This window comes from Schistocerca nitens, chromosome 6 (assembly GCF_023898315.1).
Source record: "Schistocerca nitens isolate TAMUIC-IGC-003100 chromosome 6, iqSchNite1.1, whole genome shotgun sequence".
Lineage (NCBI taxonomy): Eukaryota > Metazoa > Arthropoda > Insecta > Orthoptera > Acrididae > Schistocerca > Schistocerca nitens.
In genome coordinates, this window is record NC_064619.1 from 678,812,623 (window position 1) to 678,840,182 (window position 27,560).

General features: G+C 46.2%; 1 protein-coding gene across 1 annotated transcript in view; it reads right to left on the reverse strand.

Moving 5' to 3' along the window:
* LOC126262483 (cytochrome P450 6k1-like) overlaps positions 1 to 27,560 on the reverse strand; it is an 84,868-nt gene that overhangs the window by 31,244 nt on the left and 26,064 nt on the right. Inside the window, exon 4 of the mRNA XM_049959146.1 lies at positions 14,497 to 14,759. Coding sequence (XP_049815103.1) covers positions 14,497 to 14,759 — 263 coding nt within the window. The remainder of the gene's footprint in view (positions 1 to 14,496; positions 14,760 to 27,560) is intronic.

Genomic DNA, 27,560 nt, shown 5'->3' on the forward strand with positions numbered 1-27,560 from the left:
TACAATTTTACTGCCGCCAACTTATATTTCGCGGAAAGACCACAAAGATAAGATAAGAGAGATTAGGGCTCGTACAGAGGCATATAGGCAGTCATTTTTCCCTCGTTCTGTTTGGGAGTGGAACAGGGAGAGAAGATAATAGTTGTGGAACGAGGTACCCTCCGCCACGCACCGTATGGTGGATTGCGGAGTGTGTATGTAGATATGTAGCAATCTAAAGCGAGAGCAACCGTACTGCTCATCAAGTTTCTAATGGACCACGTCTCACCACCACAGTGGAGGATCGCTGTATTGTGCAACAAGAACATCGTAATCCTTCGCATCTGTGCCATCCCGCGCCGTTTGTAGCAGACCAGCGGCATCCGGACCAGGGAATTACGGTTCTACGCATAGGCTGCCGTTAACACTATCGGGTGCGTTAGGAGTGGTGCCGCGACAGGGAAATGTGGACGGCTGGTGGATAACGTCGAATTGTGTTCAGCGATGAATCTTCGTTCTACACTGCTGTGGATGACCACTGCTGGCGAACATGGTGACGAGAGGTCTCATAGTTCCAATGATTTCGAGAGACAGCGTTGTTTCCTCTGGCGTCGTGGTGTGGGCAGCCATCGGATATGATATCAGGGAACGGCTTGTAATGACTGTGGGACCTTTGACGGCACAACAGTACGTCACAGACGTTCTCCGTCCTCGCGCGTTAACTCTAATACGACGGTATCCTGCTGGCATTTTTCAACAAGGCAGTGCTCGTCAATACATGGCCCGAGTCTCTGTGAACTGTCAGCATGGTGCTGAGGTACTCTTGTAGCAGACAAGATCTCCAGATTTGTCCCCTATATAATTTACATGGAACGAAAAAAAAATGGTTCAAATGGCTCTGAGCACTATGGGACTCAACTGCTGAGGTCATTAGTCCCCTAGAACTTAGAACTAGTTAAACCTAACTAACCTAAGAACATCACAAACATCCATGCCCGAGGCAGCATTCGAACCTGCGACCGTAGCGGTCTTGCGGTTCCAGACTGCAGCGCCTTTAACCGCACGGCCACTTCGGCCGGCACATGGAACGAGATCGGACGTTAAACGACAAGTAGTTCACTCTGAGAAGGTTTATCAGCCCACGGTTTGTAAACATTGCTTCATCTGTAAACAACTTCTTGCATCGATGCTCCGCATTTTCTTGCAGTTTTTGTGAATTCACTTTGGAGAATAGTAATTTTGAAAGCAGCTGCTATGAGAACGTTGATGGAGCAATATGTGGAAATGATGAAATGCGTTGAGATCTAGTATGGCAAAACATTCCTTCTGCTGATGCCACTCTCACTTTTAAGTTGCCTCTTGGTGACATATACGAGGGTAATCTCAAAAGTAAGGTCTCCTATTATTCTATAAGTACCCAGATCTGTTAATTTCTACAATGGTTTACATCAGTTTATAGCTTGAACATTTAGCTATTATTCGACGTAATCACCATTTCTGTCGATGCATATTTCTAGATGCTGTGGCAGTTTTTGTATGCCCATGTCATACCAGCTCACCATCATATAATTGTTATCTGGTACAGACTATCGACATACGCAAAGATGCACACTCTTTCACAGAGTTTCACACACAAGTTGCCTCCTAATTGTGACTTACTTAGTTTCGTAATCGAATAAAGATCTTTCACACAAATATGTCGAACGAAATATTGTAGAAGTTTTGCATCCTTATTATGCAGACATGGAAACTCTATCTCAGCAAAGCAATGTAGACGAGGTTTTAATGTAAAAAAATTGCCACTAGAACTGGAATTACCTTGCACGTCAATGTTATGTGTGCACATGCACAGGTCGCATTAAATTGAAAGGGCAAACGGTGTCAAAAACGTCTAAAAATGTGATGTGTCCTCAAAACGTTTAGGAAACTCTCCATGAAATTCTTTCAAGGCTAAATGAATTCTTCGAATCCCGCGTTTTCTATAATGTCAATGAGCTTAGGAAACTGGCGTGTCTTTGTCAGAAGGTGTTCCTTCTACAACGCGATTTTCGTGTTAAATGCCTCCACATCAATTCAGAAAGAAGTTACCTTGCAGTGTTTTACTGTGAGCAGCGTCCAGTCAAGTCCACTTAAAATGCGAAGTCTGCACACCATTCCGGATGTTCTAGTTTTTGTTCCTGCACCCCTTTTTCCTTCATCAATTCAACAACAACGAGTCTTAAATCGAAAAATCGTTCCAGGTATGCCCCTTGTCTTAACCAACATACTCTACAGTAATAGTCCACAATCGTGTTTGATTTCCATTGAAAATTGTTGCATCTGACAATGGAATAGTGGTGCCGCTTCAGGAGTTTTACTCTTCGTACCGCCAATTTCTTCAAGTGCTCCGTGCCTGCAAATTTAGCATAAAGTACTTCTTGATGTACAGAACAGTGAATCCCGCCTGTCGATAGTTGTAATTTTTAGCTTTGTCATTGTCATCTAAATATTTAAATTCTCTCAGCATGGTACTGAAATGTCGTTTTATAGGAAATAAGCAGTACCCATCGGTTATGCGAACTGAGAGTGCTCACCCCTGTCTTCTGTCATTCCCATTCATTTTAAAGGCTTCTGATGATGGATCACTAGACTACTTCTTTTTGCACAAACAGCCACTGGACTTGGGAACGTTCTTATACCACAAAGAAATAGCGAAGGATAAACAACGCGCACAGTGATTCTGCCGAACTCAAGAGAGTTGCACCGACCGAAAAATGCTGCACCGCAATGCTAAATGAAAAGCAGCGCTACTTCGGGTACTTCCGAAAAGGACCGAGCAAAACCGAGTCACAGGCCGGGCCGTGGCACATCCGCATCCCCCACAAACTGCACGCGTGAAGTCTGGCATGCCGTGGCCGGCCCTGATTTAAACCAAAACTCAAATCATCTGAACACTGACAGCTGTTACACTCAACTTTCAACAACTCGCCCTGACTAAGCACACACACACACACACACACACACACACACACACACACAGAGAGAGATATGAAGAGAGCATAAATCAACAGACGTTAGTTTCCGGCATATACTTCTTTAGGTTGGCAACATATACATAAGAAAGCGAAATAGGAAGAGACATACAGTGAACATACAGTAGTTACTACACTACTGGCCATCGAAACTGCTGCACCACGAAGATGACGTGCTACAGACGCGAAATTTAACAGACGGGAAGAAGATGCTGTGATATGCAAATGATTAGCTTTTCAGAGCATTCACACAAGGTTGGCGCCGCTGGCGACACCTACAACGTGCTGACATGAGGAAAGTTTCCAACCGATTTCTCATACATAAACAGCAGTTGACCGGCGTTGCCTGCTGAAACGTTGTTGTGATGCCTCGTGTAAGGAGGAGAATTGCGTACCATCACGTTTCCGACTTTGATAAAGGTCGGATTGTAGCCTATCGCGATAGCGGTTTATCGTATCGCGACATTGCTGCTCGCGTTAGTCGAGATCCAATGACTGTTAGCAGATTATGGAATCGGTGGGTTCAGGAGGAGGAGGAGATTAGTGTTTAACGTCCCGTCGACAACGAGGTCATTAGAGACGGAGCGCATGCTCAGGTGAGGGAAGGATGGGGAAGGAAATCGGCCGTGCCCTTTCAAAGGAACCATCCCGGCATTTGCCTGAAGCGATTTAGGGAAATCACGGAAAACCTAAATCAGGATGGCCGGAGACGGGATAGAACCGTCGTCCTCCCGAATGCGAGTCCAGTGTGCTAACCACTGCGCCACCTCGCTCGGTCGGTGGGTTCAGGAGGGTAATACGGAACGCCGTGCTGGATCCCAACGGCCTCGTATCACTGGCAATCGAGATGACGCGCATCTTATCCGCATGGGTGTAACGGATCGTGCACCCACGTCTCGATCACTGAGTAAACAAATGGGGACGTTTGCAAGACAACAACCATCTGCACGAACAGTTCGACTACGTTTGCAGCAGCTCCCTGCCGCCGTTGGATAAGCAGCTGCAGCAGCAAGTCGTATACTCCTAGCTCACTCATTTGATACATAGTTTAATTCTTAATTTCTTTGCGTGTTTTTGGTACTTACATTGTTTAATTCATAAATTTCGGGCGTATTATAGTATTTGAGAGTTGTAGCATCGCGTTTTAGTACCTGAATAGTGTAAAATCGCGTAGTCTCCTTCCGCCGCCGAGCAGTGTGTCAGCAGTGCGCAAGTAGCAGCATTACTGCATTTACTAGGCAATCTTGTATTTTAATAACCGTTCAAATTTTGTCGATTTGTTTGCGCTCTCTGTAGATTAGTTCAGACGTTCTTTGCACAACAGTTTTTAGCATGGATAGGGACTGCAATTGCTGTGTTCGGATGCAGGCTGAGTTGGCATCCCTTCGCTCCCAGCTTCAGGCAGTGTTGGCTTCGGTCACACAGCTTGAGGCTGTTGCCAATGGGCATCACTGTGGGGGTCCGGATGGGGGTTTGTCGGGGACGGCCAGCTCATCCCACGCATCCCCCGATCGGACTACGACTGTGGTTGCCCGGGATACTGCCCGCATTGAGGCTGATCCCTCACCTGTGGTAGAGTGGGAGGTCGTCTCAAGGTGTGGCAGGGGGCGAAAGACATTCCGGAGGGCTGAACGGAAGGCCTCTCCAGTTTGTCTGACGAACCGGTTTCAGGCTCTGTCTCAGGCTGATACTGATCTTCGGCCTGACATGGCTGCTTGTCCTGTTCCAGAGGTTGCCCCTCAGTCTGCAAGATCCGGGCGGTCGCAGAGGGTGGGCTTACTGGTAGTTGGGAGCTCCAACGTCAGGCGCGTAATGGGGCCCCTTAGGGAAATGGCAGCAAGTGAGGGGAAGAAAACCAATGTGCACTCCGTGTGCATACCGGGGGGAGTCATTCCAGATGTGGAAAGGGTCCTTCCGGATACCATGAAGGGTACAGGGTGCTCCCATCTGCAGGTGGTCGCTCATGTCGGCACCAATGATGTGTGTCGCTATGGATCGGAGGAAATCCTCTCTGGCTTCCGGCGGCTATCTGATTTGATGAAGACTGCCAGTCTCGCTAGCGGGATGAAAGCAGAGCTCACCATCTGCAGCATCGTCGACAGGACTGACTGCAGACCTTTGGTACAGAGCCGAGTGGACGGTCTGAATCAGAGGCTGAGACGGTTCTGCGACCATGTGGGCTGCAGATTCCTCGACTTGCGCCATAGGGTGGTGGGGTTTCGGGTTCCGCTGGATAGGTCAGGAGTCCACTACACGCAACAAGCGGCTACACGGGTAGCAGGGGTTGTGTGGCGTGGGCTGGGCGGTTCTTTAGGTTAGATGACCTTGGGCAAGTACAGAAAGAGCAACAGCCTCAACGGGTGCGGGGCAAAGTCAGGACATGCGGGGACCAAGCAGCAATCGGTATTGTAATTGTCAACTGTCGAAGCTGCGTTGGTAAAGTACCGGAACTTCAAGCGCTGATAGAAAGCACCGAAGCTGAAATCGTTATAGATACAGAAAGCTGGGTGAAGCCAGAGATAAATTCTACCGAAATTTTTACAAAGGTACAGACGGTGTTTAGAAAGGATAGATTGCATGCAACAGGTGGTGGACTGTTCGTCGCTGTTAGTAGTAGTTTATCCTGTAGTGAAGTAGAAATGGATAGTTCCTGTGAATTATTATGGGTGGAGGTTACACTCAACAACCGAGCTAGGTTAATAATTGGCTCCTTTTACCGACCTCCCGACTAAGCAACATTAGTGGCAGAACAACTGAGAGAAAATTTGGAATACATTTCACATAAATTTTCTCAGCATGTTATAGTCTTAGGTGGAGATTTCAATTTACCAGATATAGACTGGGACACTCAGATGTTTCGGACGGGTGGTAGGGACAGAGCATCGAGTGACATTATACTGAGTGCACTATCCGAAAATTACCTCGAGCAATTAAACAGAGAACCGACTCGTGGAGATAACATCTTGGACCTACTGATAACAAACAGACCCGAACTTTTCGACTCTGTATGTGCAGAACAGGGAATCAGTGATCATAAGGCCGTTGCAGCATCCCTGAATATGGAAGTTAATAGGAATACAAAAAAAGGGAGGAAGGTTTATCTGTTTAGCAAGAGTAATAGAACGCAGATTTCAGACTACCTAACAGATCAAAACGAAAATTTCTGTTCCGACACTGACAATGTTGAGTGTTTATGGAAAAAGTTCAAGGCAATCGTAAAATGCGTTTTAGACAGGTACGTGCCGAGTAAAACTGTGAGGGACGGGAAAAACCCACCGTGGTACAACAACAAAGTTAGGAAACTACTGCGAAAGCAAAGAGAGCTTCACTCCAAGTTTAAACGCAGCCAAAACCTCTCAGACAAACAGAAGCTAAACGATGTCAAAGTTAGCGTAAGGAGGGCTATGCGTGAAGCGTTCAGTGAATTCGAAAGTAAAATTCTATGTACCGACTTGACAGAAAATCCTAGGAAGTTCCGGTCTTACGTTAAATCATTAAGTGGCTCGAAACAGCATATCCAGACACTCCGGGATGATGATGGCATTGAAACAGAGGATGACACGCGTAAAGCTGAAATACTAAACACCTTTTTCCAAAGCTGTTTCACAGAGGAAGACCGCACTGCAGTTCCTTCTCTAAATCCTCGCACAAACGAAAAAATGGCTGACATCGAAATAAGTGTCCAAGGAATAGAAAAGCAACTGGAATCACTCAACAGAGGAAAGTCCACTGGACCTGACGGGATACCAATTCGATTCTACACAGAGTACGTGAAAGAACTTGCCCCCCTTCTAACAGCCGTGTACCGCAAGTCTCTAGAGGAACGGAGGGTTCCAAATGATTGGAAAAGAGCACAGGTAGTCCCAGTCTTCAAGAAGGGTCGTCGAGCAGATGCGCAAAACTATAGACCTATATCTCTGACGTCGATGTGTTGTAGAATTTTAGAACATGTTTTCTGCTCGAGTATCACGTCGTTTTTGGAAACCCAGAATCTACTATGTAGGAATCAACATGGATTCCGGAAACAGCGATCGTGTGAGACCCAACTCGCTTTATTTGTTCATGAGACTCAGAAAATATTAGATACAGGCTCCCAGGTAGATGCTATTTTTCTTGACTTCCGGAAGGCGTTCGATACAGTTCCGCACTGTCGCCTGATAAACAAAGTAAGAGCCTACGGAATATCAGACCAGCTGTGTGGCTGGATTGAAGAGTTTTTAGCAAACAGAACACAGCATGTTGTTATCAATGGAGAGACGTCTACAGACGTTAAAGTAACCTCTGGCGTGCCACAGGGGAGTGTTATGGGACCATTGCTTTTCACAAATATATATAAATGACCTAGTAGATAGCGTCGGAAGTTCCATGCGGCTTTTCGCGGATGATGCTGTAGTATACAGAGAAGTTGCAGCATTAGAAAATTGTAGCGAAATGCAGGAAGATCTGCAGCGGATAGGCACTTGGTGTAGGGAGTGGCAACTGTCCCTTAACATAGACAAATGTAATGTATTGCGAATACATAGAAAGAAGGATCCTTTATTGTATGATTATACGATATCGGAACAAACACTGGTAGCAGTTACTTCTGTAAAATATCTGGGAGTATGCGTGCGGAACGATTTGAAGTGGAATGACCATATAAAATTAATTGTTGGTAAGGCGGGTACCAGGTTGAGATTCATTGGGAGAGTGCTTAGAAAATGTAGTCCATCAACAAAGGAGGTGGCTTACAAAACACTCGTTCGACCTACACTTGAGTATTGCTCATCAGTGTGGGATCCGTAGCAGATCGGGTTGCCGGTGGAGATAGAGAAGATCCAAAGAAGAGCGGCGCGTTTCGTCACAGGGTTATTTGGTAACCGTGATATCGTTACTGAGATGTTTAGCAAACTCAACAGGCAGACTCTGCAAGAGAGGCGCTTTGCATCGCCGTATAGCTTGCTATCCAGGTTTCGAGAGGATGCGTTCTGGATGAGGTATCGAATATATTGCTTCCCTCTACTTATACCTCCCGAGGAGATCACGAATGTAAAATTAGAGAGATTAGAGCGCGCACGGAGGCTTTCAGACAGTCGTTCTTCCCGCGAACCATACGCGACTGGAACAGGGAAGGGAGGTAATGACAGTGGCACGTAAAGTGCCCTCCGCCACACACCGTTGGGTGGCTTGCGGAGTATAAATGTAAATGTAGATGTAGATGTCTATCAGCTCGGAGACCATGGCTGCGGTTACCCTTGACGCTGCATCACAGACAGGAGCGCCTGCGATGGTGTACTCAACGACGAACCTGGGTGCACGAATGGCAAAAAGTCATTTTTTCGGATGAATCCAGGTTCTGTTTACAGCATCATGACGGTCGCATCCGTGTTTGGCGACTTCGCAGTGAACGCACATTAGAAGCATATATTCGTCATCGCCATGCTGGCGTATCACCCGGCGTGATGGTATGGGGTGCCATTGGTTACACGTCTCGGTCACCTCTTGTTCGTATTGACAGCACTTTGAACAGTGGACGTTACATTTCAGATGTGTTACGACCCGTGGCTCTACCCTTAATTCGATCCCTGCGAAACCCTACATTTCAGCAGGATAATGCACGACCGCATGTTGTAGGTCCTGTACGGGCCTTTCTGGATGCAGAAAATGTTCGACTGCTGCCCTGGCCAGCACATTCTCCAGATCTCTCACCAATTGAAAACGTGTGGTCAATGGTGCCGGACAACTGGCTCGTCACAATACGCCTGTCACTACTCTTGATGAACTGTGGTATCGTGTTGAAGCTGCATGGGCAACTGTACCTGTACACGCCATCCAAGCTCTGTTTGACTCAATGCCCAGGCGTATCAAGGCCGTTATTACGGCCAGAGGTGGTTGTTCTGGGTACTGATTTCTGAGGATCTATGCACCCAAATTGCGTGAAAATGTAATCACATGTCAGTTCTAGTATAATATATTTTTCCAATGAATAACCGTGTGTCATCTGTATTTCTTCTTGGTGTAGCAATTTTAATGGCCAGTAGTGTACTTTAAATCACACTTGCCAGTAAAATATCTGCAGCTAGTGACAGAAGAATAATAGTGCAGCACAACAGTTAGCGAAAAGAACATGAAAATTGTGAAGGAAAAAGTTCGTAACGTGAAAACGTGTTTACGTGTCATATCCAAAGTTATAGAGCGACCTCCAGCATGTCGCCAGATGTGAGGACACGCAGATGACAGAAAAAAACGCGAATGACTGTAAGGGATGACTCATTTACTTAAAAAATAAGCCGTGAACTATCTATACTACACAAATATCGCACATGAATACAATACTGCATCATTCTAGATGCCTGAAAGTCAAGGCGAAATGCATCTGGAACAAATAAAATAGACTGGAGCAAGAAACAGGCGTTTTTTAGGTGCAAAGCGAATGTTTATGAGCTATCTGCGGATGATGGCCAGGAAAACAAACTTGTTATTGAAATCAGAAGTGGATTTGGAAGAAGGAAGACGTCTTGTCTGTGAAATACCAGGCAATGGACGGGTCTACGCGATGTTCAATTACTGATGATCCCCCAAGGAAACCGACAAGTTATAGGAAATGTGATCGCGGACATGCATTAGTGCAGCGCCGGCCACGGCGTGCCAAACTTCGCGCGTGAAGCGTGTGCGGGCTGCGGGTTCAGCGAGGCTCGGCCTGTGACTCGGATTTGCTCGGTTGTTCTCGGAAGTATCCGGAACATCACGGACATTTCATGTAACACTGCGGTGCGGCAATTTGCGGTCGGCACAACTCCCTGATTTCGGCAGAAACGTGGTGTCAATGCTGTTTACCCTTCGCTATTTCTTCGTGGTTTAAGGACGTTCGCAAGTCAAGTGGCTGTATGTGCAAAATGAGGTAGTCTATCGGTCCATCATCGCAATCCTTTAAAAATGAATGGGAATTACAGAAGAGAGGGATGAGCATTCTCAGTTCGCATGGACAATGGGTACTGTATATTTGCTATGAAAGGAAATACGGAAAGAATTAGTTGGTGATGAAAGCGCTATCTATTACAACGTTCGACAGACGAGATTCGTTTCCTGTTCATAAAGAAGGACTTTGTGCTAAATTTGCAGGCATGGAGCACTTGAAATTAGCCGTACGAATAGTCAAATTCCTGAAGTGGCACTCATTATTCCATTGTCAGATGCAACAGTTTTCAATGGAAATTAATGAAGGCTGTGGAGACTTCATATGTTAGTATAGAGTATGTTAATTAAGTTAAGGGGCATACTGGAAACGATTTTTCGATTTAAAACTAGCTATTGGTGTACTTATGAAGGAAAAAAGATTGGCAGAAACGAATATTTGAACATCCGGAATGAATTGGAAATTTCACATGGTAATTAAACTAGACTGCACACTGCCCACAGTAAGACATCGCAACGTAGCTTACTTCTGATTTGATAGGGATGCATTTCAAAACAAAATCGCGTGTTAGAAGTGGCACATTTTGAGGCAGGCAATCCAGTCTCCAAAGTCACTGACATTAAAGAAAACGCGGGATTCGAAGAACTTATTTAGCCTTGAAAGAATTTCAGGGATGTAGGAATCTTTAGCATATTGCAGCCCCTTCAGCAACTGTGAAAGACAAATATTTTGAAGGATCAGCCTCAGTTGCGCATATTTTCTGGTTTCTACCAGGTTCCGGGTAAATTAATCTAGCCTCCTTCAGAAGCATAAAATTACTATACATGCCAGAGTAAGGTACAGTCAACATTAAAATTAAAACCTTTAGTACCGTGGTCCCATGTCGAATTAAAACTACTGAACTGAAGTCCAGCCCCGCCATCACTTCACCGTGCGGTCGGTTGGCAGTGGCAACTACGTTGGCACTGACTGTTGCACGAGGAATTGCACTGAGCACATAGCAACACGTGCGCATGCGCATACGAAGAATCAAGGCTGCATATCATTGGCTGTCTGTATATCACGTGTTGGGAGCTGATAACCGTAATAATAATAATAATAATGAGGAGCGTATGGCATTTGTGGCCGGGAGACCCCTCGTAGGGCGGTTCGGCCGCCGCTCCACAAGTTCTTTAACGCCACTACGGTGACTTGCGAGTGAATGAGGATGAAATACACACAACACCCAGTGATCTCGAGGCAGAGAAAATCTCTAACCCCGCCGGGAATCGAACGCGGGACCCAGCGCGCGGGAAGCGAGAATGCTACCGCAAGACCACGAGGCGCGGACGTAACAGTAATTGTAGCAAACTAAGCATTATGTAGATGAAGTCCCTATGTGTATTAAGAATACGCAAATTGCATTAAATGGTAATAAATTTACTAGATTGGGTATATAAAGTTTAAGGATAACCTTTACGACTTTAAGCACATATGGTCATCGTGTAAAGTATCCCCACCCCACACGCCTAATAGCGAGCAATTTACTTGTCTCACTTATTTAAAACCTGCATCATTAACTACAATTTAATTAGGGTGTACAACGCCCCTGTCATCACACTTAACTAGTACTGACCGACATAGGTCACGCATATTAATTAAAGTGTGGCGGAGGGTACAACATCTCCGTCATCACGCTTACGTGCTATTGACCGACATAGGTCAAGTGTACTAACATATAATCTACAATGTACCTTTGACGGGAATATTCTTCCACAGGTAACAATGTAAGTAACGCGACATGGCGCGTGACGTTATAGTATCATAGAAAGGAGAAGTATTTAAAGCAGCTAAGTTTTACTTACTTTGCTGCATAATTGTTAAATTCAACTATATTGGCGTCCAAACTCTCGTGAAAGAGTAGTGGGCTAAACTTAAATTTAAAGAGAAGCGCGAGGCTTGATGTCTGAACATGGTATGCGGCAATCTGTTACATCGCCCACCATATTTCTCTCCTGGTTAATATGCGTGACCTAGTACTAGTTAAGTGTGATGACAGGGGCGTTGTACGCCCAGTTACACCCTAATTAAATTATAGATAATGATTAAGGTCTTAAATAAGTGAGACAAGTAAATTTCTCGCTATTAGGCATGTTCGGTGGGGATACTTTACACGATGGCCATATGTGCCAAAAGTCGTAAAGGTTGTCCTTAAACTTTATATACCCAACCAAGTAAATTTCCTACCATTTAATGCAATTTGCGTATGGTTAATACACATAGGGACTTCATCTACATAGTCTAATGCTTAGTTTGCTTACAGTTACGGTTATCAGCTCCCAACACGTGATGTACAGACAGCCAGTGATATACAGCCTTGCCTCCCCGTATGCGCACGCGCACGAGTTGCTATGTGCTCAGTGCAATTCCGCGTGCAACGGTCAGTGCTAACGTAGTTGCCGCTGCCGACCGACCGCGTGGTGAAATGATGGCGGGGCTGGACTTCAGTTCAGTAGTTTTAATTCGACATGGGACCACGGTACTATAGGTTTTAATTTTAATGTTGACTGTGCCTTACTCTGGCATGTCATAGTAATTTTATGCTTCTGAAGAAGGCTAGATTGATTTAGTCGAAACCTGATAAAGACCAGAAAATTTGCGCAACTGAGGCTGATCCGTCAAAATATTTATTTCAGTGATAGTTTCCTAAACGTTTTGAGGACACTGCCAGTATTACATGTTTTCAAGCTGCTTTCGAGACCGTCTGCCGATCCAGCTGAAAGCGCCCCTATGCATGTGAAGATGTAACTGTTTGATCTGCAACGTAATTCCTCTTTTAAAGACAAAAATCTTTAACATTAAAACTGCCTAGGGCGTCTGCATCGGTTTCCTCAGGTAGGGTTTCCACGTCTCCATAATGAGGCTCCAAAAGTGCTACAATATTTCGACGAAAATTTGTACATGGAACACGTTTTTCCGATTATGAAACTACATAGATAACGATCAGATGGCAACTTTAGTGTGAAACACTGTGAAATTGTGTGCGTCTGTCTGTATCCTGACCGTTTGTACCAAACATAAATTATATTGTGTCTTGAGCTTGACGAAAGTAATTAAATAATACTCGAAATTTTGTTTTATTTTTGATCTGTTGAAACGGTACAGTAGTTTCCGCTCTGTAAGCAGCAGGTTTCGCTGGTCGCTCGCACCGGGAAATAGAAACAGTGGCGGCTCCGCAGCCAATTTTATTACACGACGCGGCCGGCCGCGGGTGCAACAGAACCCATGGGGGCGGGTGGAAAGAAATGAGTCAGGCTTCATAATACGTATTTATATGTGTCTTGTATTATGCATTTCTTGTACGTGGATGTGAATCTGCACATAAACTTTCTTAATCCTCCTCACACCTTTCCGTAAAGCGTGGCCAAATCTTTGTTGGGAAGTAGTTCTGTAGTATAGTAGTGCCAACCTCACTCCTGGGTGGGGGATCAGAGAGACAGCACAGGCAGGTAAAAGTCAAAGACTTTCCAGTGTCACAATATTTGGGGTGGAGAGGTTGGTCACGGCCAAGTGGTTCGACCACCCACTCCACCGGGGCCCAGGAAGACCTCCGGGTGCCCGCCATATTCTGGGAGTGATTCAGAAGACGGGTAAGTGAGCAGACGTGCCCTCAGTGCGTATGTCTCCATGTTCACTCATGGAAGAGAGGTATTTGAATATTTATACTAATTCTTTTATTTCCAGCTTCTGATTGTGTAAGGTAATGAATGTGCTCGTTTAATTCCGGAAATTTGACTCCCTGTGTTAAAGTAGCTGGTCCCCTGTTTGCCCGTTATCCTCCTCACGTAGTGGATGTCCTATGTAAAATATTGGGAGACTTTGGTGGTATACATTTGGCCAACGCAATTCCGTCTTACCGGTAGAAATGTGCGTGCAGATTAGTATATAATACACCCGATCTATAAGTTGTAAAAGTGTAATATCTGTAAACTGAAACAATTGCTGCTATCGCTGTAAAGTCGAGTGATAATGTTTAAAATAAATAGGTAATCAACTGTCATCAATCTTTAACATACCTTAAAAATCACAAAGAAGTCAAGTTAAAGGGATTTATTTAAAAGAAAAGCTATAGAATGCAGGGACCCACACATCAGCGTGTGAGCTCTCCAGCCCCTTCCCTAGTATCGTACAAAAAGGACACGCTCTCTAGGTAGCGCTCTCAAGCTCCTCTCCCCAATTATCCGTTGCGCAGTTTTGATTCTGGGCTTGACATCAACTTTCATCTGGCGTCCCTACGCAAGGAGAAATGTGAAATATGAAACCAAGTCGCATGCTGTGCAACTGCACCGCCATTTAAATGCGACGCATGCTCAGTTTCCTCCGCTTCCCTCTCCTCACAGTCAGACAGCGCAGTTTGGCGGTGTGGGAAGCGTGCCGTCCAGGGTGGGCGCCGCGCCACTCGCCCCGAGACGCGGTTCGTCAGCCGAATTCTTGGCCACCCCTTCAATGGTGGAAGGAGACGGCGAGGAGATAACAGTCGGTTGTACCCCTCCTTTTGCTTTATTACTGTCAGAATAATCACGTAACAATGTCGTTACTGTTTAATGAGGTCATCTGTGTAGAAACACCAACCTTAGCAGGTTCATTATATCCGGGTTGAGGAAGCTCATGACGACGGCCAAGTAGCCGGGCACGGAGGGCTCGAACACTTTGCGGCCCCACTGGCGGAACTCGTTGTCGGGCTGGCGCTGGCTGTCGACCTCGATGCCGAAGGCGACGGAGGCGATGATGTCGGTGGTGAAGCGCGCCGCCAGCTCGCGGATCTCCACCACCTCACCGCGCGCCGCCGGCGCCTGCAGCGCCTCCATCATCTGCTGGCCGCAGACCTGCAGCGTCTGCCCGCACCAACCAGAGAGATCAGCAGCCGAACTGGACTTCCCGCCAACACACTTACTAGTTACTAACGTTAAAATCTTCTGGGGTGTTGGCCTGCGACGTATTTCCTCTAAAATAATCGACGTTTCGACCCCTCTGCTAGGATCTTTTTAAGGATCTTCCTACCAGCGGTAAAACTTCCCTTTATAAGAGAACGCGACACTGGTCTCTGACAGTGTTCTAGCAATAGTGGATACGGAAGATCCTGAAAAAGATCCTAGCAGAGGGGTCGAAACGTCGATTATTTTAGAGGAAATATGACGCCACCTAACACCCCACAAGATTTTAACTTTAGTTACAACGGCCACGAAAGCCCGCAGACTTACAATTACTAGTTATTAATGAAAACACCCACAAATGGTTCAAATGGCTCTGAGCACTATGGGACTTAACATCTGCGGTCATCAGTCCCCTAGAACTTAGAACTTCTTAAACCTAACTAACCTAAGGACATCACACACATCCATGCCCGAGGCAGGATTCGAACATGCGACCGTAGCGGCCACGCGATTCCAGACTGAAGCGCCTAGAACCGCACGGCGACACCGGCCGGCCGAAAACATCCACAACACTGGTGTAACGCACTGATCAGCCAGAACCTACTATCGACATAGACTCGTCTAGGCGATAGCAGCGTCACGTGGTGAGGAATGAATTCTAGTCAGGGACACGCCTGGTTCATGCAGTATCAGTGAGCGTGTTCTCCGTGTGCAGAATGGAGAAGGCTCGCGATCTATCTGAGTTTGACCTCTTGTGACCTAGGGCAGATTGCGATGGTCTGGAGGCTCGACCCAAGCATTTTGCAAATTGCACGACTTGACCGGTTTTCGAGAAACGCTGTGGTGAGTGTTTCCGACACATGGCGAAACCGTGTCCAGACGTCGTGGGGTTGGGCAGCCATCCCTCATCACAGGTGTCGGACGCTGTAGGCTGGGCAGACTTGTAAAACAGGACAGACGGTGAACTGTGGCGGAACTAACATCAGACTTTAGTGCTGGGCAGAGTACCAGTATGTCTAAACACAGAGAGCACCGGACTTTCGTAACAACAGGCCTCTGCTGTCGACGATCCACGGATGAGCCAGTGTTGACACCACGACATTGGCAACTGCCACTGAAATGGGCACGTGACTCTCAGCACTGGACGTTGGCACAGTGGCATAGCATTGCACGGTCTGATGAATCCTGATACCCTCTTCATCATGTCGATGGGAGGGTGCGAATCCGTCTTCCAGAGGAACAGGTCCTTGACACCTATACTGTGGGAAGGAGACAAGCAGGCGGCAGCTCAATTATCCTTTGGGGAACATTCACGTATGGATTCATGGGTGCAGATGACCTAGGAGTATCGTACACTGGTTGCGGGCCACGTACAAACCTTCATGACGATCTTATTACCCAACGACAGTGGCATTTTTCAACTAGATAATGCGCCATGTGACGAGGCCAGGAGCTTGATGGAGTAGTTTGAGGAACCCAGTGGTGAGTTCCCGTTGATGTGCTGCTCCCCCCTCCCCCCTTTTCCAGATCGCCAGACCTGAACTTGATCCAACACATCTGGGATGTCACTGAATGCGTCGTCAGTGGTCAGCGCCCACGTCCTCGGAATTTACGGGAATTACCTGAATTGTGTCTGCCAAGGCCTGATTGCTGTTGTCCGTGCCAAAGACGGACGTACTGGCAATTAGGTAGGTGGTCATGGTTCAAATGGTTCAAATGGCTCTGAGCACTATGGGACTTAACATCTATGGTCATCAGTCCCCTAGAACTTAGAACTAGTTAAACCCAACTAACCTAAGGACATCACAAACATCCATGCCCGAGGCAGGATTCGAACCTGCGACCGTAGCGGTCCTGCGGTTCCAGACTGCAGCACCTTTAACCGCACGGCCACTTCGGCCGGCTAGGTGGTCATAATGTTCTGGCTGATCATGTATTCCAAATCGGTTTTCGGCTATTATGCCATCATCAGCTACAAAGGCAAGTACGCGCTGCAGTGAAATTTCGTTAGATCACAGATTTGAAACTAGTGTGTATACAGATTACCTTCATTTCCAAAGATAAAGACACACTAACTAATGAATTACACTCCTGGAAATTGAAATAAGAACACCGTGAATTCATTGTCCCAGGAAGGGGAAACTTTATTGACACATTCCTGGGGTCAGATACATCACATGATCACACTGACAGAACCACAGGCACATAGACACAGGCAACAGAGCATGCACAATGTCGGCACTAGTACAGTGTATATCCACCTTTCGCAGCAATGCAGGCTGCTATTCTCCCATGGAGACGATCGTAGAGATGCTGGATGTAGTCCTGTGGAACGGCTTGCCATGCCATTTCCACCTGGCGCCTCAGTTGGACCAGCGTTCGTGCTGGACGTGCAGACCGCGTGAGACGACGCTTCATCCAGTCCCAAACATGCTCAATGGGGGACAGATCCGGAGATCTTGCTGGCCAGGGTAGTTGACTTACACCTTCTAGAGCACGTTGGGTGGCACGGGATACATGCGGACGTGCATTGTCCTGTTGGAACAGCAAGTTCCCTTGCCGGTCTAGGAATGGTAGAACGATGGGTTCGATGACGGTTTGGATGTACCGTGCACTATTCAGTGTCCCCTCGACGATCACCAGTGGTGTACGGCCAGTGTAGGAGATCGCTCCCCACACCATGATGCCGGGTGTTGGCCCTGTGTGCCTCGGTCGTATGCAGTCCTGATTGTGGCGCTCACCTACACGGCGCCAAACACGCATACGACCATCATTGGCACCAAGGCAGAAGCGACTCTCATCGCTGAAGACGACACGTCTCCATTCGTCCCTCCATTCACGCCTGTCGCGACACCACTGGAGGCGGGCTGCACGATGTTGGGGCGTGAGCGGAAGACGGCCTAACGGTGTGCGGGACCGTAGCCCAGCTTCATGGAGACGGTTGCGATACCCCAGGAGCAACAGTGTCCCTAATTTGCTGGGAAGTGGCGGTGCGGTCCCCTACGGCACTGCGTAGGATCCTACGGTCTTGGCGTGCATCCGTGCGTCGCTGCGGTCCGGTCCCAGGTCGAAGGGCACGTGCACCTTCCGCCGACCACTGGCGACAACATCGATGTACTGTGGAGACCTCACGCCCCACGTGTTGAGCAATTCGGCGGTACGTCCACCCGGCCTCCCGCATGCCCACTATACGCCCTCGCTCAAAGTCCGTCAACTGCACATACGGTTCACGTCCACGCTGTCACGGCATGCTACCAGTGTTAAAGACTGCGATGGAGCTCCGTATGCCACGGCAAACTGGCTGACACTGACGGCGGCGGTGCACAAATGCTGCGCAGCTAGCGCCATTCGACGGCCAACACCGCGGTTCCTGGTGTGTCCGCTGTGCCGTGCGTGTGATCATTGCTTGTACAGCCCTCTCGCAGTGTCCGGAGCAAGTATGGTGGGTCTGACACACCGGTGTCAATGTGTTCTTTTTTCCATTTCCAGGAGTGTATATACAAATTACAGCAGTTGTTCATACAAGAAAATAAAATGAGCAATAAAGTTTGATGACATGTTCCAAAGGTGTGGCTGAACGAAATAATCATATCGTAAGAGGTCATAAATTACTAACAGATAACATATACTACTGAGATTAGGCAGATAAGTGAAGTAAATGTGATTAGAAAAAAGGAAAATTTTTCGACTCAACGAGAAAAATTATAGCAACTTAAATAAAAGGAACTGAGGCTTGTCAGTTACAGTATGGCCTGGATGGGATTATGAGTAGTATCTGCAGTTAGACGTGGCGAGTATGGGAATTGTGTCTGGTCATTCAGTGCTAAGCTAGGGCTGATGGACATATGTTGATTAATTTCCATTGTTCCAAGATATTTCATCTATGTTTCGTATGGCTGTCATCTAATACTTCATGTTTCACCTTGTAACTATGGCCTTTTTTAAACATGTGGTCTGCAACATTAGAGTCTCTTTTCCAAGTTTCCAGCTTCTGCGGTGTTCCTTCAAGTGGGTGCATTTTATCCTGTCAGACTGACCTATACACAATTTTCAGACCTACAAAAGATTTTATACGTTCTACTCTTTTCCAAAGATGGAGTGCTGTCTTTACCCTTGGGCAGTTTTTTCCGTTTCAGTGGCAGGATATACAAACAGTTGGATGGTCTAGCTACGAGATCACCCCTCAACCCGGTCCTTGCTGAAATCTTCGGGGACAATTCTGAAAAACAATTATTTGAAAATAATCCACTTTCTTCCGAGGTTGGGTACTGGTTTAGGTATGACGTTGATGTCCTGGCTTATGGACAGGTACTACCAGACATCATCAAAAGTTCCACAAGCAACTAAATGCTCAACACAACAGTAAGAAATTCACCATGAAGTTTAGGGATAACTGCATAAATTATTTAGATCTAATCGTAGACAGTGACCATATTCATACGCCCAAGATTTGGAGGAAACCTACCACCACACGTATTGTAATACCTGCCAATTGTTAATATCCACTAACCCATAAACATGTTGTCTTTTATTCAGTGATGCGTCGCTTAATATCAATCTCCAAGAATGAAGACAATATCAATCGCCAAGAATGAAAACATCTTCCGAATGGAATTAAATGCAGTCATACAAATACCATCATAAATGGCTACCCTCCTTCCTTGGTGCCGGCCGGAGTGGCCGTGCGGTTCTAGGCGCTACAGCCTGGAACCGATGATGCTTTACCTCAATAAAGCGAAACGCGCCTGATGAAAAAATCACGCATTTTTGTAGTTGCTACGACAGAACAAAAATACCCTCAACAACAGAGCAAGTATATGAGTATCTAGGTGTATGATTATTTCGTCGGAATAACTGTGAGGAAAAGCTCAACGGGATTCGAGTAGCAGATTGGTTTTAGTACAGTTGATGGATCGAAATTCACGAGTGCCAGAAGCGAGAGGGCTCTGGCATTGTCGCAGAGTGGGGAGCTGTTGGCTAAAATAACGGAATTTCGAAGGCTGGCAGACGGATACGAACTGTGTCAGTAAAAATACTGCGTAGTTTGCAGCAGCGGACACCCTGTATTTCCAAGCTTGTGGATGGGTCCAAGGTGACGTACAAAATCAGAGGAAAAGTCAGGCCTAATGAAGTTGCGAATTGTAATAGTTACGAGAGAGTTAAAAATTCTAGCAGATATCATTCTGTAGGGGTAGAACTTGGAGCTTTAGACGAATAGTATTCTAATATCAAAAAGATTAACAGTTGTTAACGGTAACGGTTTTGGTGTCGTTATCGTCCTGGTAGGGCAGTAGCAGGAAGAATGCGCCATTGTTGGGGAGAATAAGGCTCGAGCCAACTAGTGTACTGCGAGAGGAAGCTCCGCACTTATGGCAAAATACGTTTTCGCTTTGCACATATTTCATAGATAATATATCTGCTGCTGAAGTCGTATAGGAAGTGAATGTGTTTCGTGCTTTTAGATATCTTTGATAGATGACAGCCGGCCAGGGTGGCCGAGCGGTTCTAGGCGCTACAGTCTGGAACCGCGCGACCGCAACGGTTGCAGGTTCGAATCCTGCCTCGGGTATGGATGTGTGTGATGTCCTCAGGTTAGTTAGGTTTAAGTAGTTCTAAGTTCTAGGGGACTGATGACCTGAGAAGTTAAGTCCCATAGTGCTCAGAGCCATTTGAACCATTTTTTTGATAGATGACAATGTCGCAACTTATTATGCCAGTTGTAACGCCATTACTACAACGCATGTAGGTACCCTCGGTGTCTTTACTGTTTCAATGAGTGCTCCTTCAGTGTTGTGAATTTATCGTCGATGATGACTATTTGGCTGCGACCGGAAGAGAGTTCGGTTACTTTGCGTATGTTCAAAAAGTGCCAGCATTTCCTAAACTTTCCTGGCGGTTTGGTAGCAAGTGGCGCTTGGCGGGTACCGGGTTCAAGCAGCGTAGAATTGTGAGAGATGATTACTTGTGCGTTTCGGAGGCAAGAAACTATATCTTTCGTACCGATAGTGGCGGACCTAGAGACAAAATTTACGGTCGCTAGAGCACTGTCCATTCTGATCGAAGCATCTAGAACTTTGCACAATTATAAAGAATGTGCACCTATGAAATTAGGCCTCGACAATATATTAAGCCTTTACCAGATGCGTCTATGGTTTATTTACAGGTGTGATAACTTTCCTAGAGTATTACTTTCGCAGCACAGTCGTATACTGAAGTGCCACTTGCTGTTAGTTGTACTCTAGGTAAGATCAGGTATGAGTGTGGTGCGGCTGGACACCGACGATGCCGAACTGAGAAGGTACGTCTGGATGCACTAGATCACGCTGTTCCAACAGAGCTCCAGGGAGCCGGAGCGCTCACTGCGGCAGCTCGGAGCCCGCGTGGAGGAGGAAAGCGAACTCACTGCCCCCTGGCCGCATGCAGCCGCAACTGACGCAATAATCCGAGTTCAATGACAACTATGACTAGCCGCGGGAGCCCTGTACCTCTATTGGAGGATACCTTTCTTTTCATTGAGAGGGATGGTCGTCCGCAGTGTCTTGTATGTCATAAAGTGTTTAATTCTGCGAAGAGGTACAATATACAACGACATTATAAACGTCTTCACGCAGCGCACTACGATCATTATAGAAGGCGTTGCACGCAGAGAACTGGTAGCCAGGCTTAAGAACGACATACCAGGAGACGTAAGTTCAAAAACTGTTTCGTAATACGGAGGGTATCAAAACATGCAACATATTTCGTGTTCTGTAATGCGTTTATAATTTTCAGGTAAATGAGAGCGGAGAAAACGCTACTGAGCTTGCAATTCGAGCAAGCTACAGGGTCGCTCACATCATTGCGACGAGTGGCAAGCCGTTTTCGGTATGATCACACGTAAAATCGTGCATGGTAGCAGTTGCAGAATGTTTGTTTCCAAGGGAGGTGCAGGCAATTGAAGGGGTTAGCCTGTCGAAGCAAACAATGTCTCGTCGAATCCTGGACATGGCAGCGGATTTAGAGACACAGTTCAGGAAAAAGGCGGAGAGCTTTGTTGCATTTTCGCTAGCGCTTGACGAAAGCACCGACATATCGGGCTGTGCTCAGCTTGCAGTCTTTGTGCGTGGTGTCGACATGGAGCTGCAAGTAACTGAAGAACTCTTGGATGTGGTACCACTCGATTACACCGCAACAGGACGTGACATTTTTGAAGCTGTTTGTGCATCAGTGGACAATATGAATTTGCCGTGGGATAAGCTCCATTCTGTTGCGACAGACGGTGCACCACAAATGATCGAGGGTCACCAAGGTTTTGCTTCTCGTTTGTAAAATAAACTCAGGGACGAAATCGGGAAAGACATTTTGACTCATCATTGTTTTATTCACCAAGAGGCACTGTGTGCTGAAACACTAGAGCATGTCATCGTCACTTCAATTGGAGATTATTGATTTGCAAAATTCAACTTTGTTGAAAGAGAGGTACTACGACACGTTGGATTTGTCACGATGGTATCGTTCATTACAGCAAAAAACATTTCCCAAGCTTCACAACAATGCCGCTCGGATCATGTCCATGTTTGGATCTACATATTGTTGTGAGCAGTTTTTCTCAGCAATCAAAAGAGTAAAAAGTAAGGAACGATCGTTTCTTCAGGATGCAACAATGAAGGCCATCCTCCGCTTTAACGCTGCGAACACTTTGACGCCTCATATTTCCGATCTTGTAATGAAAAGAAAATGTCAAGCTACAGAGGCCCAATAAATTTAGTATGCAATTTATTGTAAAACAGTTGTTTCTTATTTATTTCCTGAACATCGTATTTCCTGGTACGAGGTTGCCGATCTTGTAAGACGCAGCTGGCACATCAAAACGCTTGCCTCGCCGCCTGCCTCAGCCAGCGGTGCCACCTGCCGGCGTGCCGGCCCACTTGAATGGTCACAGCGAGCGACGCGGCTCCCTGGACCAGGGAGCGCTCCGCGGCTCACAATGGAGTCGACGAGCTGGAACAGCCTGCACTAGATCCACGTGCCACTGTTAAATTACAGATTCCTGATACAGGCAATTTGCTTGTGATACCTGGTTGGTCAGAGACTGGACCGTCATTATTTACTCTCGTAGATAACTAACTGAACTAAACTCCGTCCGAACGGGCTATGAACGCCCAACGGCACCGAACGGCCCCCGTGTCATCCTCACCCCATAGGCAACACTGGATGCGGATATGGAGGGGCATGTGGTCAGCACACCGCTCTCTCGGTCGTATGTCAGTTTACGAGACCGGAGCCGCTACTTCTCAATCAAGTAGCTCCTCAGTTTGCCCACAAGGGCTGAGTGCACGCTGCTTGCCAACAGCGTTCGACAGACCGGATGGTCACCCGTCCAAATACTAGCCCAGTCCGACAACACTTAACTTCGGTGATCTGACGGGAACCGGTGTTACCACTGCGCAAGGCCGTTGGCCTCGTAGCATACTAATGTGTTTCATTTGGTTTTGCACGAAAAAAAGTAACAATTCAAATTCACATAAAATACGAGAGGGAGGACCGAAAAGCTCATAACCTGTAGACCTGCATCTCCTGTCCGCAGCAAATCGTACATCAATTTATGAACTGTTATACTGTGTCAGAAAACGACATTTTTGTGAAATAATTGGTCAGTAATCGCTCGGTTTAATATTATTTAAGGAAAGCAATGTAGTAATGTACACTAATCTGTGCAATTAATTCACAAGAGAATACCGGATCATCTTCAGGAGGAAAAATTGCAAATTGCTTTCCCAGTGCGCTCGATCGGGTGTTAACTTCTATTCAAGTTCTGTTGTAATTAGCTAGCATTTCATAGGAATCAGAAGGCAGAATCAGGCTTTAACAGAAAAAATAAGAAATGACATTTCCATGAAGATTATTAACTGATTTTCCATACACGTGCTTGATATGATCTTTGGAAAAAAAGAGGCTTACTCAGTTTTGCATTCCCAAAAACGAGCCTTATTTGACCGAAACTATGTTTCACCAAGAAATACTGAACAGAACGAAAATTTTTTAATGTCTTCTGGTGTGCGAGCTAATGAAATGGCAAAGCGTTAATGTACATCTACGTATACACGACTGCTCTGAAATTCGCACATAAGTGTTTGGCAGGCAGTTCACTTAAGGACTATTTCTCCATCAATTCACTTCCGAATAGTGCATCGGAAAAGTAAACACCTATATCTTTCCCTTCGAACTCTGATTTCTCGTATTTCATTAGGTTGATCATTTCTCCCCGTGTACGTGGCAGTCAATGAAATGTTTTCGCATACGGAAGACAAAGTTGGTAATTAAAATTTCGCAAAAGATCTCGCCGGAGTGAGAAATTCCTATGTATTTAGCTGAATGGACAACCTTCAAAATTAAACAATGGGAAGTCCAAGATGGAAAAATGACAATATTATGTAAAAGATGAGATTGCTAATCACCACACAGTGGAGATATTGACTCCCAGATAGGTACACAAAAAGACTATCAAACAAGTAAGCTTTCGGCCAAAAGGCCTTCTTCTGAACTATACAACATGCACACACACAAACACACACACACACACACACACACACACTCACACGCAAACGCAGCTCACACTGATGACCACTGTCTCTGGTTGCCGAGACAAGCAAAACGGTAAATAACTAATATTACTTATATAGCTGAGACTACAGAAAAGACGCCAAAAAAGACGACATGTACGTTCATAGGTTTTGACGACGTACAAAAAGGGTTCGTCAGTGTAAAATAGTCCAAGATTTTCCTCAGGAATGTTGCTGTAAGGTATAGGGAAAGAGGAGTGTTATATAGAATGTATAAGAACCAAGGAGGAACCATAAGAAACGACGATAAAGAACGAATAGCTCGGATTAAAAAGGCAGCAAGCAGGGATGCAGTCTTTATCCTCAACTGTTTAATCAGTACACTGAAGAAACAACGACGACTATAAAAGAAGCTTCAGAAGTGAGGTCAAAATTCAGGGAGTAGGAATATCAGTGATAAGAGTCACTGATGTTTTCGTTATCCTCAGTGAAAGCAAGGAAGAACTGAAGATGCTGAATGGAATGAACGGTCTAATGATTGCAGGGTACCGACTGAGAGCAAGACGAAGGTAGACGAAAGCAATAACGAGTAGCAGAAATGAAATTATTGAGTGATTACCATTAAAACTGGGAACTGCGAGTCAGACGAAGTGAATTAATTCCGGTACCTTGGAAGCAAAATAACGCGTGACGAGCGGAGCAAGGAGGACATAGAAAGCAGACCAGCACAGGCGTAGAAGACATTCCTGGCCTAAAAAAATGGTTCAAATGGCTCTGAGCACTATGGGACTTAACATCCATGGTCATCAGTCCCCTAGAACTTAGAACTACTTAAACCTAACTAACCTAAGGACATCACACACATCCATGCCCGAGGCAGGATTCGAACCTGCGACCGTACCGGTCGCGCAGGTCCAAACTGTAGCGCCTAGAACCGCTCGGCCTCTCCGGCCGGCCCTGGCCTAAAGAAGCCTACTATTATCAAACATCGACCTTAATTTAAGGAAAAATTTCTCAGCACAGCACTGTATGGTAATGAATCATGGGTGGTGGAAAAACTGGAACAGAAGAAAACCGAAGATTTTGGATGCGGTGCTTTGGAAGTACCGGCTGTTTGTAATCAAACTACAGCTATTCACAAGGGTCCAGTGTGGACTGTAAATATCGTATGGCAGCGAAACTTGGTAGATATTCTAATGTGTGAAAGCGGCACCGGTTTACGCTGTTAAAGAATTATTCCAACTTTGGCCAGCACGTACAGATGTTGCATGTGAATGCAAGAAAGACATAGAATCGCCACTTACACAATTGGTGCAGTATGAGCACCTGAGACGTCGACGAGATGCTGCATCCGTAAGACGACGTTATCAGCAGTTCTGTTGGAATCTGATCAACGTGTTCCTGAATAGTGACCTTCAGATCACGTAGAGACCCAACATGTCCCTGGTGGTCACGTTCCTTTAGATATCCCCAGAGCCAAAAATCACATAGATTCAGATCAGGTGACCCTGCAGTTCATGCATCTAGAAAACCACTGGAGATAATACGTTCGTGGAAGGTTGCATTAAGCAGATCTTTCTGTGGCCAAGCGACGTGAGGTGTTGCCCCACCTTGCACGAAACCAGTGATTCCCACACAGAGATGCTCTCTTCAAATGGCTCTAACAACGGAACCTCCCCATCGCACCCCCCTCAGATTTAGTTACAAGTTGCCACAGTGGATAGGCCTCGAAAAACTGAACACAGATCAATTGAGAAAACAGGAAGAAGTTGTGTGGAACTGTCAAAAAATAAGCAAAATATACAAACTGAGTAGTCCATGGGCCACATAGGCAACATCATGGACTATGTAAGCTCAGGAGCGCCGTGGTCCCGTGGTAGCGTGAGCAGCTGCAGAACGAGAGGTCCATGGTTCAAGTGTTCCCTCGAGTGAAGATTTTACTTTCTTAATTTTTGCATAGTTATTATCTGTCCGTACGTTCATTGACGTCTCTGTTCACTGTAATAAGTTTAGTGTCTGTGTTTTGCGACCGCATCGCAAAACCGTGCGATTAGTAAGACGAAAGGACGCGCCTCTCCAATGGGAACCGAAAACATTTGATCGCAAGGTCATAGGTCAACCGATTCCTCCACAGGAAAACACATCTGATATATTCTATACGACACTGGTGACGGGATGTGCGTCACATGACAGGGATATGTTGTCGACCCACCTAACTTGTACACTTGGCGAGTGGGTAAAAAGATTCTTCTGCCTTGCCCGATTTAGGTTTTCTTGTGGATGTGATAATCACTCCCAAACAAGTGATGAAAACATAAGAGTTTGTCACATAAATTGGAAATAAAAAATTAAAATTTTCACTCGATGGAAGATTTGAACCAAGGTCCTTTCGTTCCGCAGCTGCTCACGTCACCACGAGACCACAGCGCTCCTACGTATCCAATCTTCTTGATGTTGCCTATGTTCCCACGAACTACTCAGTTTGTGTATTTCGCTTAGTTTTTCACAGTTCCACACAACTTCTTCCTGTTTTCGCAATTGATCTGTGTTCAGTTTTTCAAGGCCTATCCACTGTGCCAACTTATAACTAAATCTGAGGGGGGTGCGATGGGGAGGTTCCATTGTAAGGACTATGGGACTTAACATCTGAGGTCATGAGTCCCCTAGACTTAGAACTACTTAAACCTAACTATCCTAAGGACATCACACACATCCATGGCCAAGGCAGGATTCGACCCTGCGATCGTAGCAGCAGCGCGGTTCGGGACTGAAGCGCCTAGAACCGCTCGGCCACAACGGTCGGCAGTTGCGCTCTTCCACAGTAAGAATCACATACTTTACAAGGGGGTCTCAGTAACGCGCAGACGTTGTCGCACACTTGACACACCCTCTGTGTGTATTCTCTTTAAAGAAAAACGAGCCGCGAATAAAAGGTATTATGTATCCACACCACACAGTCACCTACGCCGAGTGCAATGGCTCTTCAAGCATAACATGCGGTTTAACAGTACCGCAAGTTCGGCGGTTCTCTGTTGGGTATAGAGTGCCTCGCCACTCCATAGAATATTGCCTGGCCACATGTCATAAACTTCGATCCGTTCCAGAAGCCGGAGAGCAAATTGAGAAGGTCGCTGCGGATCGTGAGCTTTCAGTTGCGACACAGACTGGATCATTCACGGGTACCAGTGTAGAATAGAATGCAAAACTTCCCGTACTGTTG